Genomic DNA, 26673 nt, shown 5'->3' with positions numbered 1-26673 from the left:
TAACAAATCAAAAACTGAAAAATTGGGCGTGCAAAATTATTGAGGCCTACATTAAAATACAACCACTGTTTCAATATGAACATATCCACAGGACCCATCTTCCCTACAGGTCTACATTAAAATACAACCACTGTATCAATATGAACATCTCCACAGGACCCATCTTCCCTAACGGTCTACATTAAAATACAACCACTGTATCTCCATCTCTGTACCAGAGGACATCAGGCTGGTAGTGTTTAACGGTGTGTGTTGCTACCTACCATCTCTGTACCAGAGGACATCAGGCTGGTAGTGTTTAACGGTGTGTGTTGCTACCTACCATCTCTGTACCAGAGGACATCAGGCTGGTAGTGTTTAACGGTGTGTGTTGCTACCTACCATCTCTGTACCAGAGGACATCAGGCTGGTAGTGTTTAACGGTGTGTGTTGCTACCTACCATCTCTGTACCAGAAGACATCAGGCTGGTAGTGTTTAACGGTGTGTGTTGCTACCTACCATCTCTGTACCAGAAGACATCAGGCTGGTAGTGTTTAACGGTGTGTGTTGCTACCTACCATCTCTGTACCAGAGGACATCAGGCTGGTAGTGTTTAACGGTGTGTGTTGCTACCTACCATCTCTGTACCAGAGGACATCAGGCTGGTAGTGTTTAACGGTGTGTGTTGCTACCTACCATCTCTGTACCAGAGGACATCAGGCTGGTAGTGTTTAACGGTGTGTGTTGCTACCTACCATCTCTGTACCAGAGGACATCAGGCTGGTAGTGTTTAACGGTGTGTGTTGCTACCTACCATCTCTGTACCAGAAGACATCAGGCTGGTAGTGTTTAACGGTGTGTGTTGCTACCTACCATCTCTGTACCAGAAGACATCAGGCTGGTAGTGTTTAACGGTGTGTGTTGCTACCTACCATCTCTGTACCAGAGGACATCAGGCTGGTAGTGTTTAACGGTGTGTGTTGCTACCTACCATCTCTGTACCAGAGGACATCAGGCTGGTAGTGTTTAACGGTGTGTGTTGCTACCTACCATCTCTGTACCAGAGGACATCAGGCTGGTAGCGTTTAACGGTGGGATAGACGATGACGGTGCAGCCCAGACTTAGAGTCTCTCCCTCCCGGCCGAACGCCACCTCAAACGAGTCTATGATGGCTGTCTCAAAGGTCACGCCGTGCTCCGAGCAGAACCCATCTAAAAGAGAGACAGACAGATGAGGGACAACATAGTGTTCTACAGAACTAAGACAACCTCTACAGTGCAGAGAGACAGACAGATGAGGGACAACATAGTGTTCTACAGAACTAAGACAACCTCTACAGTGCAGAGAGACAGACAGATGAGGGACAACATAGTGTTCTACAGAACTAAGACAACCTCTACAGTGCAGAGAGACAGACAGGAGACTAGAACTAAGACAACCTCTACAGTGCAGAGAGACAGACAGGAAATTAGAACTAAGACAACCTCTACAGTGCAGAGAGACAGACAGGAGACTAGAACTAAGACAACCTCTACAGTGCAGAGAGACAGACAGGAAATTAGAACTAAGACAACCTCTACAGTGCAGAGAGACAGACAGATGAGGGACAACATAGTGTTCTACAGAACTAAGACAACCTCTACAGTGCAGAGAGACAGACAGGAGACTAGAACTAAGACAACCTCTACAGTGCAGAGAGACAGACAGATGAGGGACAACATAGTGTTCTACAGAACTAAGACAACCTCTACAGTGCAGAGAGACAGACAGGAGACTAGAACTAAGACAACCTCTACAGTGCAGAGAGACAGACAGGAAATTAGAACTAAGACAACCTCTACAGTGCAGAGAGACAGACAGATGAGGGACAACATAGTGTTCTACAGAACTAAGACAACCTCTACAGTGCAGAGAGACAGACAGGAGACTAGAACTAAGACAACCTCTACAGTGCAGAGAGACAGACAGATGAGGGACAACATAGTGTTCTACAGAACTAAGACAACCTCTACAGTGCAGAGAGACAGACAGGAGACTAGAACTAAGACAACCTCTACAGTGCAGAGAGACAGACAGATGAGGGACAACATAGTGTTCTACAGAACTAAGACAACCTCTACAGTGCAGAGAGACAGACAGATGAGGGACAACATAGTGTTCTACAGAACTAAGACAACCTCTACAGTGCAGAGAGACAGACAGATGAGGGACAACATAGTGTTCTACAGAACTAAGACAACCTCTACAGTGCAGAGAGACAGACAGATGAGGGACAACATAGTGTTCTACAGAACTAAGACAACCTCTACAGTGCAGAGAGACAGACAGACTAGAAGGACAACCTCTACAGTGCAGAGAGACAGACAGGAAATTAGAACTAAGACAACCTCTACAGTGCAGAGAGACAGACAGATGAGGGACAACATAGTGTTCTACAGAACTAAGACAACCTCTACAGTGCAGAGAGACAGACAGGAGACTAGAACTAAGACAACCTCTACAGTGCAGAGAGACAGACAGGAAATTAGAACTAAGACAACCTCTACAGTGCAGAGAGACAGACAGATGAGGGACAACATAGTGTTCTACAGAACTAAGACAACCTCTACAGTGCAGAGAGACAGACAGGAGACTAGAACTAAGACAACCTCTACAGTGCAGAGAGACAGACAGATGAGGGACAACATAGTGTTCTACAGAACTAAGACAACCTCTACAGTGCAGAGAGACAGACAGATGAGGGACAACATAGTGTTCTACAGAACTAAGACAACCTCTACAGTGCAGAGAGACAGACAGATGAGGGACAACATAGTGTTCTACAGAACTAAGACAACCTCTACAGTGCAGAGAGACAGACAGATGAGGGACAACATAGTGTTCTACAGAACTAAGACAACCTCTACAGTGCAGAGAGACAGACAGGAGACTAGAACTAAGACAACCTCTACAGTGCAGAGAGACAGACAGATGAGGGACAACATAGTGTTCTACAGAACTAAGACAACCTCTACAGTGCAGAGAGACAGACAGGAGACTAGAACTAAGACAACAGTCATACCATGACACTTTTACAACATACAGAGAGACAGACAGGAGGCAGATTTCAGACTAGACTCACGTGGTTTAGGGTTAACACATCTAAACATACAGAGAGACAGACAGGAGGCAGATTTCAGACTCACGTGGTTTAGGGTTAACACATCTAAACATACAGAGAGACAGACAGGAGGCAGATTTCAGACTAGACTCACGTGGTTTAGGGTTAACACATCTAAACATACAGAGAGACAGACAGGAGGCAGATTTCAGACTAGACTCACGTGGTTTAGGGTTAACACATCTAAACATACAGAGAGACAGACAGGAGGCAGATTTCAGACTAGACTCACGTGGTTTAGGGTTAACACATCTAAACATACAGAGAGACAGACAGGAGGCAGATTTCAGACTAGACTCACGTGGTTTAGGGTTAACACATCTAAACATACAGAGAGACAGACAGGAGGCAGATTTCAGACTAGACTCACGTGGTTTAGCATCAACAGTTCCCACTTTCTGTCCCTCCTGGAACCCTGGTGGAGATTTAAATTATATGTAAATGAATAACACATATTTGATTCAGCAAGTTGAGCACAATATAAACTATATTGGCAAAATAAGTTAGAATTAAAGATACAGAAGAGATGTAAGTACATGATTTGAGAGGAGAAGAACATACTCTTGATAACCACGGTGGCCACGGAGGAGCTCTCCCCCTTTATGTTGAGAGCAGACACACGGTACTGAGCCGTGTCCAGGAAGTCACAGCTTCAAGGCAGAACACAGACATTACAACACCTCCACAACAACCACAACACAGCCCTGTCTGATATACCATACAACCATACAGGGTTAGGGTTACTATAGCTGCTACGTCAACCTGCCTCTTGATCTACAGAGTGTTGTCAGGGTTACTATAGCTGCTACGTCAACCTGCCTCTTGATCTACAGAGAGTGTTGTCAGGGTTACTATAGCTGCTACGTCAACCTACCTCTTGATCTACAGAGTGTGTTGTCAGGGTTACTATAGCTGCTACGTCAACCTGCCTCTTGATCTACAGAGAGTGTTGTCAGGGTTACTATAGCTGCTACGTCAACCTGCCTCTTGATCTACAGAGAGTGTTGTCAGGGTTACTATAGCTGCTACGTCAACCTGCCTCTTGATTTACAGAGAGTGTTGTCAGGGTTACTATAGCTGCTACGTCAACCTGCCTCTTGATCTACAGAGAGTGTTGTCAGGGTTACTATAGCTGCAACGTCAACCTGCCTCTTGATCTACAGAGAGTGTTGTCAGGGTTACTATAGCTGCTACGTCAACCTGCCTCTTGATCTATAGAGAGTGTTGTCAGGGTTACTATAGCTGCTACGTCAACCTGCCTCTTGATTTACAGAGAGTGTTGTCAGGGTTACTATAGCTGCTACGTCAACCTGCCTCTTGATCTACAGAGAGTGTTGTCAGGGTTACTATAGCTGCTACGTCAACCTGCCTCTTGATCTACAGAGAGTGTTGTCAGGGTTACTATAGCTGCTACGTCAACCTGCCTCTTGATCTACAAAGAGTGTTGTCAGGGTTACTATAGCTGCTACGTCAACCTGCCTCTTGATCTACAGAGAGTGTTGTCAGGGTTACTATAGCTGCTACGTCAACCTGCCTCTTGATCTACAGAGAGTGTTGTCAGGGTTACTATAGCTGCTACGTCAACCTGCCTCTTGATCTACAGAGAGAGTTGTCAGGGTTACTATAGCTGCTACGTCAACCTGCCTCTTGATCTACAGAGAGTGTTGTCAGGGTTACTATAGCTACCACGGAAACCTACCTCTTGATCTACAGAGAGTGTTGTCAGGGTTACTATAGCTGCTACGTCAACCTGGCTCTTGATCTACAGAGAGTGTTGTCAGGGTTACTATAGCTACTACGGCAACCTACCGCTTGATCTACAGAGAGTGTTGTCAGGGTTACTATAGCTACTACGGCAACCTACCTCTTGATCTACAGAGAGTGTTGTCAGGGTTACTATAGCTGCTACGTCAACCTACCTCTTGATCTACAGAGAGTGTTGTCAGGGTTACTATAGCTGCTACGTCAACCTGCCTCTTGATCTACAGAGAGTGTTGTCAGGGTTACTATAGCTGCTACGTCAACCTGCCTCTTGATCTACAGAGAGTGTTGTCAGGGTTACTATAGCTGCTACGTCAACCTGCCTCTTGATCTACAAAGAGTGTTGTCAGGGTTACTATAGCTGCTACGTCAACCTGCCTCTTGATCTACAGAGAGTGTTGTCAGGGTTACTATAGCTGCTACGTCAACCTGCCTCTTGATCTACAGAGAGTGTTGTCAGGGTTACTATAGCTGCTACGTCAACCTGCCTCTTGATCTACAGAGAGTGTTGTCAGGGTTACTATAGCTGCTACGTCAACCTGGCTCTTGATCTACAGAGAGTGTTGTCAGGGTTACTATAGCTACTACGGCAACCTACCGCTTGATCTACAGAGAGTGTTGTCAGGGTTACTATAGCTACTACGGCAACCTACCTCTTGATCTACAGAGAGTGTTGTCAGGGTTACTATAGCTGCTACGTCAACCTACCTCTTGATCTACAGAGAGTGTTGTCAGGGTTACTATAGCTGCTACGTCAACCTGCCTCTTGATCTACAGAGAGTGTTGTCAGGGTTACTATAGCTGCTACGTCAACCTGCCTCTTGATCTACAGAGAGTGTTGTCAGGGTTACTACAGCTACCTACCTCTTGATTTCCAGAGAGTGCATGTTGTAGTTACTCTCTGCTGTGTATTTGTCAGGGTGGGCCTTCTCATCTATCACCACATTGTTCTTATACCTGTCGGAGGGAGTGAGAGAAGACATTGTTTTCAGAAGAACAGAAAAGGAGATCTCTGCGCTAGAGAGGCTTGACTCTTGATGAGAGCTGTTTGAAGTATTATACACTGAGTGAACATTAGGAACACCTTCATAATATTGGGTTGCACCTCTTTTTGCTGTCAGAACAGCCTCAATTCATCCGGGCGTGGATTCTACAAGGTGTCTAAAGCGTTCCACAGGGATGCTGGCCCATGTTCACTCCAATGCTTCCCACAGTTGTGTCAAGTTGGCTGGATGTCTTTTGGGTGGTGGACCATTCTTGATACAGATGGGAAACTGTTGACCGTGAAAAACCCAACAGCGTTGCAGTTCTTGACACTCAAAAAATGGTGCGCCTGGCAGCTACTACCATACCCTGTTCTAAGGCACTTCAATATGTTGTCCTAATCATTCACCCTCTGAATGGCACACAGACACAATCCATGTCTCAAGGTTTAAAAATCATCCTTTAACTGGTCTCCTCACCTTCATCTACACTGATTGAAGTGGATTTAACAAGTGACATCAATAAGGGCTCATAGCTTTCACCTGGATTCACCTGGTCAGTCTGTCATGGAAAGAGCAGGTGTTCCTAATGTTTTGTACAGTCAGTGTATGTAAATCTTTTCAACATGTATGTATGTATGTATGTATGTATGTATGTATGTATGTATGTATGTATGTATGTATGTATGTATGTATGTATGTATGTATGTATGTATGTATGTATGTATGTATGTATGTATGTATGTATGTATGTATGTATGTATGTATGTATGTATGTATGTATGTATGTATGTATGTATGTATGTATGTATGTATGTATGTATGTATGTACAGTGCATTCAGAAAGTATTCAGACCCCTTCCCTCTTTCCTCATTTTGTTACGTTACAGCCTTATTATAAAATGGTTTCAATTAATTTTTTCCTCATCAAAACCCCATAATGACTAAGTGAAAACAGGTTACGACATTTTTGCAAATTTATAATAAATAAACAGAAATACCTTTTTTACAAAGGTATTCAGACCCTTTTCTATGAGACTAGAAATTGAGCTCAGGTGCACGTCAGAGAGAAAAAACAAGCAATGAGGTCTAATAAATTGTCCATACAGTTCCAAGACAGGATTGAGTCGAGGCACAGATCTGGGGAAGGGGACCAAAACATGTCTGCAGCATTGAAGGTCCCCAAGAACACAGTGGCCTCCATCATTCTGCAGCATTGAAGGTCCCCAAGAACACAGTGGCCTCCATCATTCTGCAGCATTGAAGGTCCCCAAGAACACAGTGGCCTCCATCATTCTGCAGCATTGAAGGTCCCCAAGAACACAGTGGCCTCCATCATTCTGCAGCATTGAAGGTCCCCAAGAACACAGTGGACTCCATCATTCTGCAGCATTGAAGGTCCCCAAGAACACAGTGGACTCCATCATTCTGCAGCATTGAAGGTCCCCAAGAACACAGTGGCCTCCATCATTCTGCAGCATTGAAGGTCCCCCAGAACACAGTGGCCTCCATCATTCTGCAGCATTGAAGGTCCCCAAGAACACAGTGGCCTCCATCATTCTGCAGCATTGAAGGTCCCCAAGAACCCAGTGGCCTCCATCATTCTGCAGTGTTGAAGGTCCCCAAGAACACAGTGGCCTCCATCATTCTGCAGTGTTGAAGGTCCCCAAGAACCCAGTGGCCTCCATCATTCTGCAGTGTTGAAGATCCCCAAGAACCCAGTGGCCTCCATCATTCTGCAGCATTGAAGGTCCCCAAGAACACAGTGGCCTCCATCATTCTTAAATGGAAGAGCAATCAGGGGAGAAGGGCCTTGGTCACGGAGGTGACCAAGATGTCCAGACCTCCAGGGTTCCTCTGTGGAGATGGTAGAATCTTCCAGAAGGACAACCATCTCTGCAGCACTCCATCAATCAGGCCTTTATGGTTGAGTGGCCAGACGGAAGCCACTACTCAGTAAAAAGGCACATGACAGCCCGCTTTGCCAAAAGGCACCTAAAGACTCTCAGACCAGGAGAAACAAAATTCTCTGGTCTGATAAAACCAGGATTGGCCTGAATGCCAAGCGTCATGTCTGGAGGACAACTGGCACCATCCCTACGGTGAAGCATGGTGGTGGCAGCATCATGCTGTGGGGATGTTTTTCAGAATACTTATGTAAAAGAATATCCGTTTTTTTATGTTGACATTTGCAAAAATGTCTAAAAACATGTTTTTGCTTTGCATTATGATGTATTGTGTGTAAATTGAGGGAGCAATTTAATCCATTTTAAAATAAGGCTGATGTAACAAAATGTGGAAAAGGTTAAGGGGTCTGAATACTTTCTGAATGTACTGTACACGTATGTATCTGACCCATGGTCTGGTCTCACCATGCGGTACAGGGTTTGGGCCATCCAGCCACGGTGCGGTGTGGTGCAGTGCGTGCGTGCGTGCGTGCATGCGTGTGTTTCCGTGTAGAGCTGCTGTGGGCCCAGACAGAAAGCAAGACGGCACAGTCAGCATTTTTCATAGGATAGTAATGCTTCAAGCTCAGTAGCCTACCGCTCCTCTCTTGTGGCTCTCAAATGGCTCAAATAAATAGCCTGTAGGCTGTATGGGTAGAGAATCACATGTAGTTGTCTTTCCATGGAAATTAGTTTCCTAAATATTATACAAATGTTATATATCAAATGTTATTCACTGTCTGTGTGGATGGACCATTTCAGATTGTCAGTGATGTGTAAACCGAAGAACTTGAAAATGTTCACCCTCTCCACTGTGGCCACGACGATTTGGATGGAGCCGGGCTTTCTCTGCTGTCTCCTGAAGTTCACAATCAGCTCCTTTCTTTTTCTGGACGTTGAGGGAGACGTTATTTTTCTGACACCACTCTACCTCCTCCCTGTAGGATGTCTCATCATCAGCCTACTACTGTTGTGTCGTCTGCAAACTTGATGATTCAGTTGGAGACGTGTGTGGTCACACAGTCATGGGTGAAAAGGGAGTACAGGAGGGGGCTGAGCACGCACCCTTGTGGAGCCCTGTGTTGAGGATCAGCGTTTGGCAGGGTTCAGATCCATTGGCCACAAACTTACTGATGAGCTTACCTACCCTCACCACCTGGGGGCGGCCTGTCAGGAAGTCCAGGATCCAGTTGCAGAGGTGTTTAGTCCCAGGGTCCTTAGCTTAGTGATGAGCTATGGTGTTGATTTCTGAGCTGTAGTCAATGAACAGCATTCTTACATAGACTACCAATCAACAGTTTGGGGTCACTTAGAAATGTCCTTGTTTTTTAAAGAAAATCAAATGTTTTGTCCATTAAAATAACATAAATTGATCAGAAATACAGTGTTGACGTTGTCAATGTTGTAAATGACTATTGTACCTGGGAACGGCAGATTTTTAATGGAACATCTACATAGGCGTCCAGAGGCCCATTATCAACAACCATCACTCCTGTGTTCCAATGGCACGTTGTGTTAGCTAATCCAAGTTGATCATTTTATAAAGGCTAGTTGATCATTAGAAAACCCTTTTGCAGTTATGTTAGCACAGCTGAAAACTGTCGTTCTGATCAAAGAAGCAATTAAACTGGCCTACTTTAGACGAGTTGAGTATCTGGAGCATCATCATTTGTGGGTTCGATTAAAGGCTCAAAATGGCCAGAAACAAAGCACTTTCTTCTGAAACTTGTATATTCTTGTTCTGAGAAATTAAGGTTATTCCATGTGAGAAATTGCCAAGCAACTGAAGATCTCGTACAACGCTGTGTACTACTCCCTTCACAGAACAGCGCAAACTGGCTCTAACTAGAATAGAAAGAGGAGTGGGAGGCCTCAGTGCATAACTGAGCAAGAGGACAAGTACATTAGAGTGTCTAGTTCAAGAAATAGACGCCTCACAAGTCCTCAACTGGCAGCTTCATTAAATAGTACCAACAAAACACCAGTCTCAACGTCAGTGAAGAGGCGAATCCGGGAGGCTGGCCTTCTTGGCACAGTTCTTTTGTTCAGTGTCTCTGTTCTATATTTTATTTTTATTGGCCAGTCTTGAGATATGGCTTTTTCTTTGCAACTCTGCCTAGAAGGCCAGAGATGAAACGCAGTGGGAGAGGGATGAAACGCAGTGGGAGAGGGATGAAAGGCAGAGGGAGAGGGATGAAAGGCAGCAGTTGAGGGATGAAAGGCAGTGGGAGAGGGATGAAAGGTAGAGGGATGAAAGGCAGAGGGAGAGGGATGAAAGGCAGAGGGAGAGGGATGAAAGGCAGTGGGAGAGGGATGAAAGGCAGATGGAGAGGGATGAAAGGCAGTGGGAGAGGGATGAAAGGCAGTGGGAGAGGGATGAAAGGCAGCGGGAGAGGGATGAAAGGCAGAGGGAGAGGGATGAAAGGCAGCAGTTGAGGGATGAAAGGTAGAGGGATGAAAGGCAGAGGGAGAGGGATGAAAGGCAGAGGGAGAGGGATGAAAGGCAGTGGGAGAGGGATGAAAGGCAGTGGGAGAGGGATGAAAGGCAGTGGGAGAGGGATGAAAGGCAGTGGGAGAGGGATGAAAGGCAGAGGGAGAGGGATGAAAGGCAGATGGAGAGGGATGAAAGGCAGATGGAGAGGGATGAAAGGCAGAGGGAGAGGGATGAAAGGCAGAGGGAGAGGGATGAAAGGCAGCAGTTGAGGGATGAAAGGCAGTGGGAGAGGGATGAAAGGTAGAGGGATGAAAGGCAGAGGGAGAGGGATGAAAGGCAGAGGGAGAGGGATGAAAGGCAGTGGGAGAGGGATGAAAGGCAGTGGGAGAGGGATGAAAGGCAGTGGGAGAGGGATGAAAGGCAGTGGGAGAGGGATGAAAGGCAGTGGGAGAGGGATGAAAGGCAGCAGTTGAGGGATGAAAGGCAGTGGGAGAGGGATGAAAGGCAGCAGTTGAGGGATGAAAGGCAGTGGGAGAGGGATGAAACGCAGTGGGAGAGGGATGAAAGGCAGCAGTAGAGGGATGGCAGCAGGAGAGGGATGAAAGGCAGTGGGAGAGGGATGAAAGGCAGTGGGAGAGGGATGAAAGGCAGTGGGAGAGGGATGAAAGGCAGTGGGAGAGGGATGAAAGGCAGCAGTAGAGGGATGAAAAGCAGTGGGAGAGGGATGAAAGGCAGCAGTTGAGGGATGAAAGGCAGTGGGAGAGGGATGAAAGGCAGCAGTTGAGGGATGAAAGGCAGTGGGAGAGGGATGAAAGGCAGCAGTTGAGGGATGAAAGGCAGTGGGAGAGGGATGAAACGCAGTGGGAGAGGGATGAAAGGCAGCAGTAGAGGGATGGCAGCAGGAGAGGGATGAAAGGCAGTGGGAGAGGGATGAAAGGCAGTGGGAGAGGGATGAAAGGCAGCAGTAGAGGGATGGCAGCAGTAGAGGGATGAAAGGCAGCAGTAGAGGGATGAAAGGCAGCAGTAGAGGGATGGCAGCAGGAGAGGGATGAAAGGCAGTGGGAGAGGGATGAAAGGCAGTGGGAGAGGGATGAAAGGCAGTGGGAGAGGGATGACAGGCAGTGGGAGAGGGATGAAAGGCAGCAGTTGAGGGATGAAAGGGAGCGGGAGAGGGTGTATGTGTGTGTCTCACCATGCAATACGTGGTTTAGGCCATCCAGACACGGTGCAGTGCAGCTTGACAGTCTTGCCCTCCCAGACAGTCTGTCCTCGGGGACGAACTATGAACTCAGGTGGATGGGTCAGGTTGTCACTGTTCTGCTTCTTACGGAACTCTGCTCTCTCCTCAACCTACAGGGGGACAGGAAGGGGTTAAAATGCTGCTCTCTCCTCAACCTACAACATGACAGGAAGTGGTTAAAATGCTGCTCTCTCCTCAACCTACAGGGGGACAGGAAGTGGTTAAAACTCTGCTCTCTCCTCAACCTACAGGGGGACAGGAAGTGGTTAAAACTCTGCTCTCTCCTCAACCTACAGGGGGACAGGTAGCAGGGATATGGAGAGGAAAGGGTTAACTCCTCTTAGACTGAAAAAAGACCACAAGTAATGTGGTGTCCAGGATGACTTTCTTCTGTAGTTCCAGTCAATCGATCAATCAATAGTACTGACCTTCTTGCTGAGCTCCAGGCGGTCAGCTGACTCTCTAATGTGCCTCTTCCTGCTCTTCTTCTCCACGGTAATCGTCTCCATGGAGCTGGTCTCCAGGGAGAACAGGTTTCGGACAAAACAGACAACAGACACGGTTGAAACATGGCTACGGACAAAACCCACCCCCTCCTCCTGAAACTCACTTCTTCCTGGACGGCTTGACAAAACTCAACTACGGACAAAACAGACAACAGACACGGTTGAAACTCATGGCTACGGACAAAACAGACAACAGACACGGTTGAAACTCATGGCTACGGACAAAACAGACAACAGACACGGTTGAAACTCATGGATACAGACACCACAGCAGACAGCAACAGACACTGTTCAAACTCGTAGCACGCGCTCCAGCAGGTATATCTCACTGGTCAAAGCCAATTCATACTTTGGCCACCTTTCCTATCTCTACTTGCACATTCATCTTCTCCATTCAAGTGTTTAATTGCTATATTGTAATTATTTCGCCACCATGGCCTATTTATTGCCTTACCTCCCTTATCTGACCTCATTTGCACTCACTGTATATAGACTTTTTGTTTTCTTTTTTTCTTCTGTATTATTGACTGTATGTTTTGTTTACTCCATGTGTAACTCTTTGTTGTTTGTGTCGAACTGCTATGCTTTATCTTGGCCAGGTCACAGTTGTAAATGAGAACTTGTTCTCAACTGGCCTACCTGGTTAAATAAAAATATAAAATTTTAAAAAGACGTGGTCTTGCTTACCAGACTTTTCTCCCATCTTTCAACTCTGTATTTCACCACTGCTTTACCTTAGTTTAACCACGTAAGAGAGCAGCAGAAGGGTTCTGAAAACCTTGGTTTTCAACTAGTCTTAAAAAATTCTCAGTAAAAACAAAATAGGGACACCTCCCTCTGCAACTGGATCCTGGACGTCCTGACGGGCCGCCCCCAGGTGGAAAGGGCATCAAATGAAATCAAATTTTATTTGTCACATACACATGGTCAGCAGATGTTATTGCGAGTGTAGCGAAATTCTTGTGCTTCTAGTTCCGACAATACAGTAATAACCAATGAGTAATCTAACCTAACAATTTCACAACAACTGCCTTACACACACAAGTGTAAAGGGATGAAGAATATGTACATAAAGATATATGAATGAGTGATGGTACAGAACGACATAGGCAAGATGCAGTAGATGGTATAGAGTACAGTATATACATATGAGATAAGTAATGTAGGGTATGTAAAAATATAAAAGTGGCATTGTAGTGGCTAGTGATACACGTATTACATAAAGATGGCAAGATGCAGTAGATGGTATAGAGTACAGTATATACATATGAGATGAGTAATGTAGGGTATGTAAACATTATATTAAGTGGCATTGTTTAAAGTGGCTTGTGAAAAAAAATGTACAGCAATTTTTACATTATTAAAGTGGCTGGAGTTGAGTCAGTATGTTGACAGCAGCCACTCAATGTTAGTGATGGCTGTTTAACAGTTGGCCTTGAGATAGAAGCTGTTTTTCAGTCTCTCCCTGCTTTGATGCACCTGTACGGACCTCGCCTTCTGGATGATAGCGGGGTGAACAGGCAGTGACTCGGGTGGTTGTTGTCCTTGATGATCTTTTTGGCCTTCCTGTAACATCGAGTGGTGTAGGTGTCCTGGAGGGCAGGTAGTTTGCCACCGGTGATGCGTTCTGCAGACCTCACTACCCTCTGGAGAGCCTTATGGTTGTGGGTGGAGCAGTTGCCGTACCAGGCGGTGATACAGCCCGAAAGGATGCTCTCGGGCCTCCCGGTGGTGCAGTGGTTAAGGGCGCTGTACTGCAGCGCTAGGTGTGCCACCAGAGACTCTGGGTTCGCACCCAGGCTCTGTCGTAACCGGCCGTGACAGGGAGGTCCGTGAGGCGACGCACAATTGGCCTAGCGTCGTCCGGGTTAGGGAGGGTTTGGCCGGTAGGGATATCCTTGTCTCATCACGCACCAGCGACTCCTGTGGTGGGCCGGGCGCAGTGCGCGCTAACCAAGGTTGCCAGGTGCACGGTGTTTCCTCCGACACATTGGTGCGGCTGGCTTCCGGGTTGGATGCGCGCTGTGTTAAGAAGCAGTGCGGCTTGGTCGGGTTGTGTATCGGAGGACGCATGACTTTTGTCTCTCCCGAGCCCGTACGGGAGTTGTAGCAATGAGACAAGATAGTAGCTACTAACAATTGGACACCACGACATTGGGGAGAAAATGGGGTAAAAAAAAAAATCACTTTCTGAATCAAAAGAAAATAAAAAATGTAATAACTAAATACATGTAAAGGATGCTCTCGATTGTGCATCTGTAAAAGTTTGTGAGTGCTTTTGGTGACAAGCCGAATTTCTTCAGCCTCCTGAGGTTCAAGAGGCGCTCCTGCACCTTATTCACCTGTGTGGGTGGACCAATTCAGTTTGTCCGTGATGTGTATACCGAGGAACTTAAAACTTACTACCCTCTCCACTACTGTTCCATCGATGTGGATAGGGGGGTGTTCCCTCTGCTGTTTCCTGAAGTCCACAATCATCTCCTTAGTTTTGTTGACGTTGAGTGTGAGGTTATTTTCCTGACACCACACTCCGAGGGCCCTCACCTTCTCCCTGTAGGCCGTCTCGTCGTTGTTGCTAATTAAGCCTACCACTGTAGGTAGTGTCGTCTGTGAACTTGATGATTGAGTTGGAGGCGTGCATGGCCACGCAGTCATTGGTAAACAGGGAGTACAGGAGAGGGCTCAGAACGCACCCTTGCGGGGCCCCAGTGTTGAGGATCAGTGGGGTGGAGATGTTGTTACCTACCCTCACCACCTGGGGGGCGGCCCGTCAGGAAGTCCAGGATCCAGTTGCACAGGGCGGGGTCGAGACCCATGGTCTCGAGCTTGATGACGATTTTGGAGGGTACTATGGTGTTAAATGCTGAGTTGTAGTCGATGAACAGCATTCTCACATAGGTATTCCTCTTGTCCAGATGGGTTAGGGCAGTGTGCAGTGTGGTTGCGATTGCGTCGTCTGTGGACCTATTGGGGCGGTAAGCAAATTGTAGTGGGTCTAGGGCGTCAGTTATGGTGGAGGTGATATGATCCTTGACTTGACTCTCAAAGCACTTCATAATGACGGAAGTGAGTGCTACGGGGCGGTAGTCGTCAGTTACCTTAGCTTTCTTGGGTACAGGAACAATGGTGGCCCTCTTGAAGCATGTGGGAACAGCAGACTGGGATAAGGATTGATTGAATATGTCCGTAAACACACCAGCTGGTCTGCGCATGCTCTGAGGATGCGGCTGGGGATGCCGTCTGGGCCTGCAGCCTTGCTTTAAATGTTTTCCTCACATTGGCTGCAGTGAAGGAGAGCCCGCAGGTTTTGGTAGCGGGCCATGTCAGTGGCACTGTATTGTCCTCAAAGCAAGCTGTGTTTAGTCTGCCTCGGAGCAAGACATCCTGGTCTGAGACGGGGCTGGTTTTCTTTTTGTAATCCGTGATTGACTGTAGACCCTGCCACATACCTCTTGTGTCTGAGCCGTTGAATTGCGAATCTACTTTGGCTCTATACTGACGCTTAGCTTGTTTGATTGCCTTGCGGAAGGAATAGCTACACTGATTGTATTCGGGTCATGTTTCCGGTCACCCTTCAATGGATTCTACAAGGTCCCAGACAGTTTACCTAAACCCTTCAATGGATTATACGAGGTCCCAGACAGTTTACCTAAACCCTTCAATGGATTCTCCCAGGTCCGAGTCTAATTAAACCCTTCAATGTATTCTACCAGGTCCCAGACAGTTTACCTAAAACCTTCAATGGATTCTTTCAGGTCCCAGACAGTTTACCTAAACCCTTCAATGGATTCTTTCAGGTCCCAGACAGTTTACCTAAACCCTTCAATGGATTCTACCAGGTCCCAGTTTACCTAAACCCTTCAATGGATTCTCCCAGGTCCCAGTTTACCAAAACTCTTCAATGGATTCTTCCAGATCCCAGACAGTTTACCTAAACACTTCAATGGATTCTACCAGGTTCCAGTTTACCTAAACCCTTCAATGGATTCTCCCAGGTCCCAGTTTACCTAAACCCTTCAATGGATTCTACCAGGTCCCAGACAGTTTACCTAAACCCTTCAATGGATTCTCCCAGGTCCCAGTTTACCTAAACCCTTCAATGGATTCTACCAGGTCCCAGACAGTTTACCTAAACCCTTCAATGGATTATCCCAGGTCCCAGTTTAGCTAAACCCTTCAATGGATTCTTCTGGTCCCAGACAGTTTACCTAAACCCTTCAACGGATTCTACCAGGTCCCAGACAGTTTACCTAAACCCTTCAATGGATTCTACCAGGTCCAAGTTTACCTAACCCCTTCAATGGATTCTCCCAGGTCCCAGTTTACCTAAACCCATCAATGGATTCTCCCAGGTCCCAGTTTACCTAAACTCTTCAATGGATTCTCCCAGGTCCCAGTTTACCTAAACTCTTCAATGGATTCTCCCAGGTCCCAGTTTACCTAAACCCATCAATGGATTCTCCCAGGTCCCAGTTTACCTAAACTCTTCAATGGATTCTACCAGGTCCCAGACAGTTTACCTAAACCCCTCAATGGATTCTGCCAGGTCCCAGACAGTTTACCTAAACCCTTCACTGGATTCTACCAGGTCCCAGACAATTTACCTAATCCCTTCAATGGATTCTTCCAGGTCCCAGTTTGTCTAAACCATTCAATGGATTCTACCAGGTCCCAGTTTACCTAAACCCTTCAATGGATTATTCCAGGTCCCAGTTTACCTAAACCCTTCAATAGATTCTACCAGGTCCCAGTTTACCTAAACCCTTCAATGGATTCTACCGGGTCCCAGTTTACCTAAACCCTTCAATGGATTCTTCTGGTCCCAGACTGTTTACCTAAACCCTTCATTGGATTCTACCAGGTCCCAGACAGTTTACCTAAACCCTTCAATGGATTCTACCAGGTCCCAGACAGTTTACCTAAACCCTTCAATTGATTCTACCAGGTCCCAGACAGTTTACCTAAACCCTTCAATGGATTCTACCAGGTACCAGTTTAACTAAACCCTTCAATGGATTCTACCAGGTCCCAGTTGACCTAAACCCTTCAATGGATTCTTACAGGTTAATTCTGAAATACTTCTATTTAACAAAAGACACAGTGATAACCTTCACCCTCCCCACTGAAGCACCTCACATAGTCAATTGTTTACCAAATACAGAGTACTCTGAAATTGTTATCTTCACATTGCCAAAACATCATTATCCCTCAATAACTTCAAGCGAAGACTGACGAAACAAACCTGACGAACCAAACTACTCAATAATCTCCTCCATGAAGACTGGGGGTCAACCTGATGAACCAAACTACTCAGTAATCTCCATGAAGACTGGGGGTCAGCCTGATGAACCAAACTACTCAATAATCTCCTCCATGAAGACTGGGGGTCAACCTGATGAACCAAACTACTCAGTAATCTCCTCCATGAAGACTGGGGGTCAACCTGATGAATCAAACTACTCAGTAATCTCCTCCATGAAGACTGGGGGTCAACCTGATGAATCAAACTACTCAGTAATCTCCATGAAGACTGGGGGTCAGCCTGATGAACCAAACTACTCAGTAATCTCCTCCATGAAGACTGGGGGTCAACCTGACGAACCAAACTACTCAGTAATCTCCTCCATGAAGATTGGGGGTCAACCTGACGAACCAAACTACTCAATAATCTCCTCCATGAAGACTGGGGGTCAACCTGATGAATCAAACTACTCAGTAATCTCCATGAAGACTGGGGGGGATGTCAGTAATCTCCTCCTGAAGATGAACCAAACTACTCAATAATCTCCTCCATGAAGACTGGGGGTCAACCTGATGAACCAAACTACTCAGTAATCTCCTCCATGAAGACTGGGGGTCAACCTGATGAACCAAACTACTCAGTAATCTCCTCCATGAAGACTGGGGGTCAGCCTGATGAACCAAACTACTCAGTAATCTCCTCCATGAAGACTGGGGGTCAACCTGATGAACCAAACTACTCAGTAATCTCCTCCATGAAGACTGGGGGTCAGCCTGATGAACCAAACTACTCAGTAATCTCCTCCATGAAGACTGGGGGTCAACCTGATGAACCAAACTACTCAGTAATCTCCTCCATGAAGACTGGGGGTCAACCTGATGAACCAAACTACTCAGTAATCTCCTCCATGAAGACTGGGGGTCAACCTGATGAACCAAACTACTCAGTAATCTCCTCCATGAAGACTGGGGGTCAGCCTGATGAACCAAACTACTCGGTAATCTCCCAACTATCCACAAACACACACACATTTAAACACAACTTATACGGTTTATCATTTTTTTGTGATTGCTGATCAGTTAATTTTTACATTTATTATTAGTGGGTTTTGTTATGTGTTTTAACAAACCTTTTTTATTTTTGTACTTACCGAATGTATTTATATAGTATTTTGTGCTTCCAACCACCTGCACACCGTTTATTTATTCATTTTTATCTGTATTGTTGTTGACCACCTGTTTGCTTTGATACAAATAAATTAAACTAAACCTGAACACCCCCTAGTTAAATAAAGGTTAAACCGTGTATTTATATTTTTATCCCCAAACTCATGGCTAAACAACAGGCACATTGTATCATTCAGTGTAAATGTCTATCTGAAACATATCAGTGTTACTATGTTATATCCCAGTCTCCCACCTGGTCCTGAAGACAGGAACTATGTATCCAATGACATCGTTGGTGTCAGGGTCCATGGCCAGGTACTTCTTGACTCTCGGTGGCAGCAGCTGGCTAGGTATGAACTCCGACCTCTTCTCTGATTCGACAAAACTCTGCTGCTCTCTGATGGGGGTAGATGAGAGAGAGAGAGAGAGAGAGAGAGAGAGAGAGAGAGAGAGAGAGAGAGAGAGAGAGAGAGAGAGAGATATGGACAGAGAAAGACAGAGTCAGAGCTTTACAATTCTTTAACACTGAGTAGTTGTGTCATAGCTACAGATGTTCTACCTGGATGTACCTTGACAGTAACAACTGAGATAGATGTAAGAATGGAAAGTTACCAGTGTCACTAAACAAATACATATGTGAAGATATACTGATAGTGGAACCTAGTCCAGTGAACAGCAGAAATAACTGACATGATCCTGACACACACAATAACAACACGCAAACAACAGACAAAATAGATAAAGATACACCAGATACCACAGACACATTAGAAACCAAAGATAAACCAGACCTAAAAGATACACCAGACACCACAGATACACCAGACACCACAGATACACCAGACACCACAGATACACCAGACACCACAGATCTACCAGACCTAAAAGATATACCAGACACCACAGATAAACCAGACCTAAAAGATATACCAGACACCACAGATACACCAGACACCACAGATACACCAGACACCACAGATACACCAGACACCACAGATACACCAGACACCACAGATACACCAGACCTAAAAGATCTACCAGACACCACAGATACACCAGACACCACAGATCTACCAGACCTAAAAGATATACCAGACACCACAGATACACCAGACACCACAGATACACCAGACACCACAGATCTACCAGACACCACAGATACACCAGACCTAAAAGATCTACCAGACACCAAAGATAAACCAGACCTAAAAGATCTACCAGACACCACAGATACACCAGACCTAAAAGATCTACCAGACACCACAGATAAACCAGACCTAAAAGATCTACCAGACACCACAGATACACCAGACCTAAAAGATCTACCAGACACCACAGATAAACCAGACCTAAAAGATCTACCAGACACCACAGATACACCAGACACCACAGATCTACCAGACCTAAAAGATCTACCAGACACCACAGATACACCAGACACCACAGATACACCAGACCTAAAAGATCTACCAGACACCACAGATACACCAGACACCACAGATCTACCAGACCTAAAAGATATACCAGACACCACAGATACACCAGACACCACAGATACACCAGACACCACAGATCTACCAGACCTAAAAGATATACCAGACACCACAGATACAACAGACACCACAGATACACCAGACACCACAGATACACCAGACACCACAGATATACCAGACCTAAAAGATATACCAGACACACAGATACACCAGACACCACAGATACACCAGACACCACAGATCACCAGACAAAAGATACACACAGACCAGACACCACAGATCACCAGACACCACAGATACACCAGACACCACAGATACACCAGACACCACAGATACACCAGACACCACAGATCTACCAGACCTAAAAGATATACCAGACACCACAGATACACCAGACACCACAGATACACCAGACACCACAGATACACCAGACACCACAGATACACCAGACACCACAGATACACCAGACACCACAGATACACCAGACACCACAGATACACCAGAGACACCACAGATACACCAGACACCACAGATACACCAGACACCACAGATACAACAGACACCACAGATACACCAGACACCACAGATACACCAGACACCACAGATACAACAGACATCACAGATACACCAGACACCACAGATACACCAGACACCACAGATACACCAGACACCACAGATACACCAGACACCACAGATACACCAGATACCACAGATACACCAGACACCACAGATACACCAGACACCACAGATACACCAGACACCACAGATACACCAGACACCACAGATACACACAGACACCAGACATATTAGAAACCAAAGATAAACCAGACCTAAAAGATACACCAGACACCACAGATACACCACATATACACCAGACACCACAGATATACCACATATACACCAGACACCACAGATACACCAGCCACCACAGATACACCAGACACCACAGATCTATCAGACACCACAGATATACCACAGATACACCAGACACCACAGATACACCAGACACCACAGATCTACCAGACACCACATATACACCAGACACCACAGACACCACATATACACCAGACCACAGATACACCAGACACCACAGATACACCAGACACCACAGATACACCAGACACCACAGATCTACCAGACACCACATATACACCAGACACCACAGATCTACCAGACACCACATATACACCACAGATCTACCAGACACCACATATACACCAGACACCACAGATACACCAGCCACCACAGATACACCAGACACCACAGATCAGACACCACAGATACCACAGATACACCAGACACCACAGATACACCAGACACCACAGATACACCAGACACCACAGATACACCAGACACCACAGATACACCAGACACCACAGATACACCAGACACACCATACCCCACAGATACACCAGATACCACAGATACACCAGACACCACAGATACACCAGACACCACAGATACACCAGACACCACAGATACACCAGACACCACAGATACACCAGACACCACAGATACAGCACATTTACACCAGACACCACAGATACACCAGACACCACAGATACACCAGACACCACAGATACACCAGACACCACAGATACACCAGACACCACAGATACACCAGACACCACAGATACACCAGACACCACAGATACACCAGATAACACAGATACACCAGACACCACAGATACACCAGACACCACATTTACACCAGACACCACAGATACACCAGATAACACAGATACACCAGACACCACAGATACACTAGACACCACATATACACCAGACACCTCAGATACACCACATTTACACCAGACACCACAGATACACCAGACACCACATTTACACCAGACACCACAGATACACCAGACACCACAGATACACCAGACACCACAGATACACCAGACACCACAGATACACCAGACACCACAGATACACCAGACACCACAGATACACCAGACACCACAGATACACCAGACACCACAGATACACCAGACACCACAGATACACCAGACACCACAGATACACCAGACACCACAGATACACCAGACACCACATTTACACCAGACACCACAGATACACCAGACACCACAGATACACCAGACACCATATACACCATACCCCACATATACACCAGACACCACAGATACATTTACCAGACACCACAGATACACACATATACACACAGACACCAGACACCACATATACACCAGACACCACAGATACACCAGACACCACAGATACACCAGACACCACAGATACACCAGACACCACATATACACCAGATAAAACAGATACAACAGATACACCAGACACCACAGATACACCAGACACCACAGATACACCAGACACCTCAGATACACAAGACACCTCAGATACACAAGACACCACAGATACATCAGCCTCTCACACCTCCATTTGTCTGTTTGGGTTTTTGAATGAGACCAAGAAAGGAAAGGAACTGTTGGAGAGCTGGAGTAGAGTTCAGCAGTGGAAGAGTTCACATGATTGGAAGAGTTTGTATTAAACACTAACAGCTGGAGGCACTACAGATTCACACTGATCATTCAGATGGAGGAACTACAAATACACACAGATCATTCAGCTGGAGGAACTACAGATTCACACTGATCATTCAGCTGGAGGAATGAGACCAAGAAAGGAAAGATTCACACTGATCATTCAGCTGGAGGAACTCACAGATTCACAGTTTGATTCATTCAGCTGGAGGAACTACAAATACACACTGATCATTCAGCTGGAGGAACTACAGATTCACACTGATCATTCAGCTGGAGGAACTACAGATTCACACTGATCATTCAGATGGAGGAACTACAGATTCACACTGATCATTCAGCTGGAGGAACTACAAATACACACTGATCATTCAGCTGGAGGAACTACAGATTCACACTGATCATTCAGCTGGAGGAACTACAAATACACACTGATCATTCAGCTGGAGGAACTACAGATTCACACTGATCATTCAGCTGGAGGAACTACAAATACACACTGATCATTCAGCTGGAGGAACTACAGATTCACACTGATCATTCAGCTGGAGGAACTACAGATTCACACTGATCATTCAGCTGGAGGAACTACAGATACGCACTGATCATTCAGCTGGAGGAACTACAGATTCACACTAATCATTCAGCTGGAGGAACTACAGATTCACACTGATCATTCAGCTGGAGGAACTACAGATGCACACTGATCATTCAGCTGGAGGAACTACAGATGCACACTGATCATTCAGCTGGAGGAACTACAGATACACACTGATCATTCAGCTGGAGGAACTACAGATTCACACTGATCATTCAGCTGAGGAACACCACACTCCAAAAGGGGTTTTAGGCTGTCCCCATAAGAGAACCCTTTTTGGTTCAAGGGATAACCCCTTTTTTTGTTCCACTTAGAACCTCCGTGGAAAGGGTCCTACATGGAACCCAAAAGGGTTCTTCAAAGGGTTCCCCTATTGGGAGAGCCAAAGAAACCCTTAAGGTTCTAGATCACATGTTTTTCTCTAAGAGTGCAGTACAGAGAGCAGGAAAAGTACACTATTCTAATTATGATCAAGCCTCTAACGGCACATCAAATACATAGCTACAAGCTAAAGTTTAGAATCCCAAGACTAAAGATACAGGTCTGTTCAGTGAGCATTCCACCAAGGCGTTTTATTATTAAACTGTTCCTGTACAGGCCAGCCAACATCAGTGTCATTATTAACAGTAAAAAAGTATGTCCCAATAGTACAGTCATTGAGTCGTTTTCCTCTCAAGCAGACACATGTAGCTCAGCTCTCTCCATGAATATCTCTGGCTCCCAGCCTGCAAGAGATCATGTTCACTCAGCAGGAAGAAAAGCATTCAGCAGGGTCCCTCAGCCTACAGCATGTGTCCAAAATGGAGCCTTCAGACTACTGCATTTCTTAAACATGGAGCCCTCAGCCAACATCATGTCTTAAACATGGAGCCCTCAGCCTACATCATGTCTTAAACATGGAGCCCTCAGCCTACATCATGTCTTAAACATGGAGCCCTCAGCCTACATCATGTCTTAAACTTAGAGCCCTCAGCCTACATCATGTCTTAAACATGGAGCCCTCAGCCTACATCATGTCTTAAACATGGAGCCTACAGTCTGGTCCTTCAGCATGTCTCCAACATGGACCTTCAGCATGTCTCCAACATGGAGTCTACATTCTGGTCCTTCAGCCTACAGCATGTCTTCAACATGGAGCCTTCAGCATGTCTCCAACATGGACACTTCAGTTTGGCACTTCAGCATGTCTCCAACATGGAGCCTTCAGTCTGGTCCTTCAGCCTACAGTATGTCTCCAACATGGAGCCTTCAGTCTGGTCCTTCAGCCTACAGCATGTCTCCAACATGGAGCCTTCAGTCTGGTCCTTCAGCCTACAGCATGTCTCCAACATGGAGCCTTCAGTCTGGTCCTTCAGCCTACAGCATGTCTCCAACATGGAGCCTTCAGTCTGGTCCTTCAGCCTACAGCATGTCTCCAACATGGAGCCTTCAGCATGTCTCCAACATGGACACTTCAGTCTGGCACTTCAGCATGTCTCCAACATGGAGCCTTCAGTCTGGTCCTTCAGCCTACAGCATGTCTCCAACATGAAGCCTTCAGTCTGGTCCTTCAGCCTACAGCATGTCTCCAACATGGAGCCTTCAGTCTGGTCCTTCAGCCTACAGCATGTCTCCAACATGGAGCCTTCAGTCTGGTCCTTCAGCCTACAGCATGTCTCCAACATGAAGCCTTCAGTCTGGTCCTTCAGCCTACAGCATGTCTCCAACATGGAGCCTTCAGTCTGATCCTTCAGCCTACAGCATGTCTTAAACATGGAGCCTTCAGTCTGGTCCTTCAGCCTACAGCATGTCTCCAACATGGACACTTCAGTTTGGCACTTCAGCATGTCTCCAACATGGAGCCTTCAGTCTGGTCCTTCAGCCTACAGCATGTCTCCAACATGGAGCCTTCAGTCTGGTCCTTCAGCCTACAGCATGTCTCCAACATGGAGCCTTCAGTCTGGTCCTTCAGCCTACAGCATGTCTCCAACATGGAGCATTCAGTCTGGTCCTTCAGCCTACAGCATGTCTCCAACATGGAGCCTTCAGTCTGGTCCTTCAGCCTACAGCATGTCTCCAACATGGAGCCTTCAGTCTGGTCCTTCAGCCTACAGCATGTCTTCAACATGATGTCTCCAAGCCTTCAGTCTGGTCCTTCAGCCTACAGCATGTCTCCAACATGAAGCCTTCAGTCTGGTCCTTCAGCCTACAGCATGTCTCCAACATGGAGCCTTCAGTCTGATCCTTCAGCCTACAGCATGTCTTAAACATGGAGCCTTCAGTCTGGTCCTTCAGCCTACAGCATGTCTCCAACATGGACACTTCAGTTTGGCACTTCAGCATGTCTCCAACATGGAGCCTTCAGTCTGGTCCTTCAGCCTACAGCATGTCTCCAACATGGAGCCTTCAGTCTGGTCCTTCAGCCTACAGCATGTCTCCAACATGGAGCCTTCAGTCTGGTCCTTCAGCCTACAGCATGTCTCCAACATGGAGCCTTCAGTCTGGTCCTTCAGCCTACAGCATGTCTTCAACATGGAGCCTTCAGCATGTCTCCAACATGGAGCCTTCAGTCTGGTCCTTCAGCCTACAGCATGTCTCCAACATGGAGCCTTCAGTCTGGTCCTTCAGCCTACAGCATGTCTCCAACATGAAGCCTTCAGTCTGGTCCTTCAGCCTACAGCATGTCTCCAACATGAAGCCTTCAGTCTGGTCCTTCAGCCTACAGCATGTCTCCAACATGGAGCCTTCAGTCTGATCCTTTAGCCTACAGCATGTCTTAAACATGGAGCCTTCAGTCTGGTCCTTCAGCCTACAGCATGTCTCCAACATGGACACTTCAGTTTGGCACTTCAGCATGTCTCCAACATGGAGCCTTCAGTCTGGTCCTTCAGCCTACAGCATGTCTCCAACATGGAGCCTTCAGTCTGGTCCTTCAGCCTACAGCATGTCTCCAACATGGAGCCTTCAGTCTGGTCCTTCAGCCTACAGCATGTCTCCAACATGGAGCCTTCAGTCTGGTCCTTCAGCCTACAGCATGTCTTCAACATGGAGCCTTCAGCATGTCTCCAACATGGAGCCTTCAGTCTGGTCCTTCAGCATGTCTCCAACATGGAGCCTTCAGTCTGGTCCTTCAGCCTACAGCATGTCTCCAACATGGAGCCTTCAGTCTGGTCCTTCAGCCTACAGCATGTCTCCAACATGGAGCCTTCAGTCTGGTCCTTCAGCCTACATCATGTCTCCAACATGGAGCCTTCAGTCTGGTCCTTCAGCCTACAGCATGTCTTCAACATGGAGCCTTCAGCATGTCTCCAACATGGAGCCTTCAGTCTGGTCCTTCAGCCTACAGCATGTCTCCAGCATGGAGCCTTCAGTCTGGTCCTTCAGCCTACAGCATGTCTCCAACATGGAGCCTTCAGTCTGGTCCTTCAGCCTACAGCATGTCTCCAACATGGAGCCTTCTTCAGCCTACAGCATGTCTCCAACATGGAGCCTTCAGTCTGGTCCTTCAGCCTACAGCATGTCTTCAACATGGAGCCTTCAGTCTGGTCCTTCAGCCTACAGCATGTCTCCAACATGGAGCCTTCAGTCTGGTCCTTCAGCCTACAGCATGTCTCCAACATGGAGCCTTCAGTCTGGTCCTTCAGCCTACAGCATGTCTCCAACAT

At 46.5% G+C, this 26673-nt stretch overlaps 1 protein-coding gene across 1 annotated transcript in view; it reads right to left on the bottom strand.

The window, feature by feature from the left end:
• Positions 1–26673, bottom strand: part of LOC124040709 (M-protein, striated muscle-like) — a 115198-nt gene that overhangs the window by 84969 nt on the left and 3556 nt on the right. The window contains exons 3-10 of the mRNA XM_046357783.1: positions 18673–18816; positions 18582–18587; positions 11934–12129; positions 11458–11615; positions 5767–5859; positions 3703–3791; positions 3512–3556; positions 1031–1192 (exon numbers count right to left, since the gene is read on the bottom strand). Coding sequence (XP_046213739.1) covers positions 1031–1192; positions 3512–3556; positions 3703–3791; positions 5767–5859; positions 11458–11615; positions 11934–12129; positions 18582–18587; positions 18673–18816 — 893 coding nt within the window. The remainder of the gene's footprint in view (positions 1–1030; positions 1193–3511; positions 3557–3702; positions 3792–5766; positions 5860–11457; positions 11616–11933; positions 12130–18581; positions 18588–18672; positions 18817–26673) is intronic.

This window comes from Oncorhynchus gorbuscha, linkage group LG08 (assembly GCF_021184085.1).
Source record: "Oncorhynchus gorbuscha isolate QuinsamMale2020 ecotype Even-year linkage group LG08, OgorEven_v1.0, whole genome shotgun sequence".
NCBI lineage: Eukaryota > Metazoa > Chordata > Actinopteri > Salmoniformes > Salmonidae > Oncorhynchus > Oncorhynchus gorbuscha.
The sequence above is the reverse complement of the archived record's forward strand: the minus strand, read 5'-3'. Positions and strand labels throughout refer to the sequence as shown.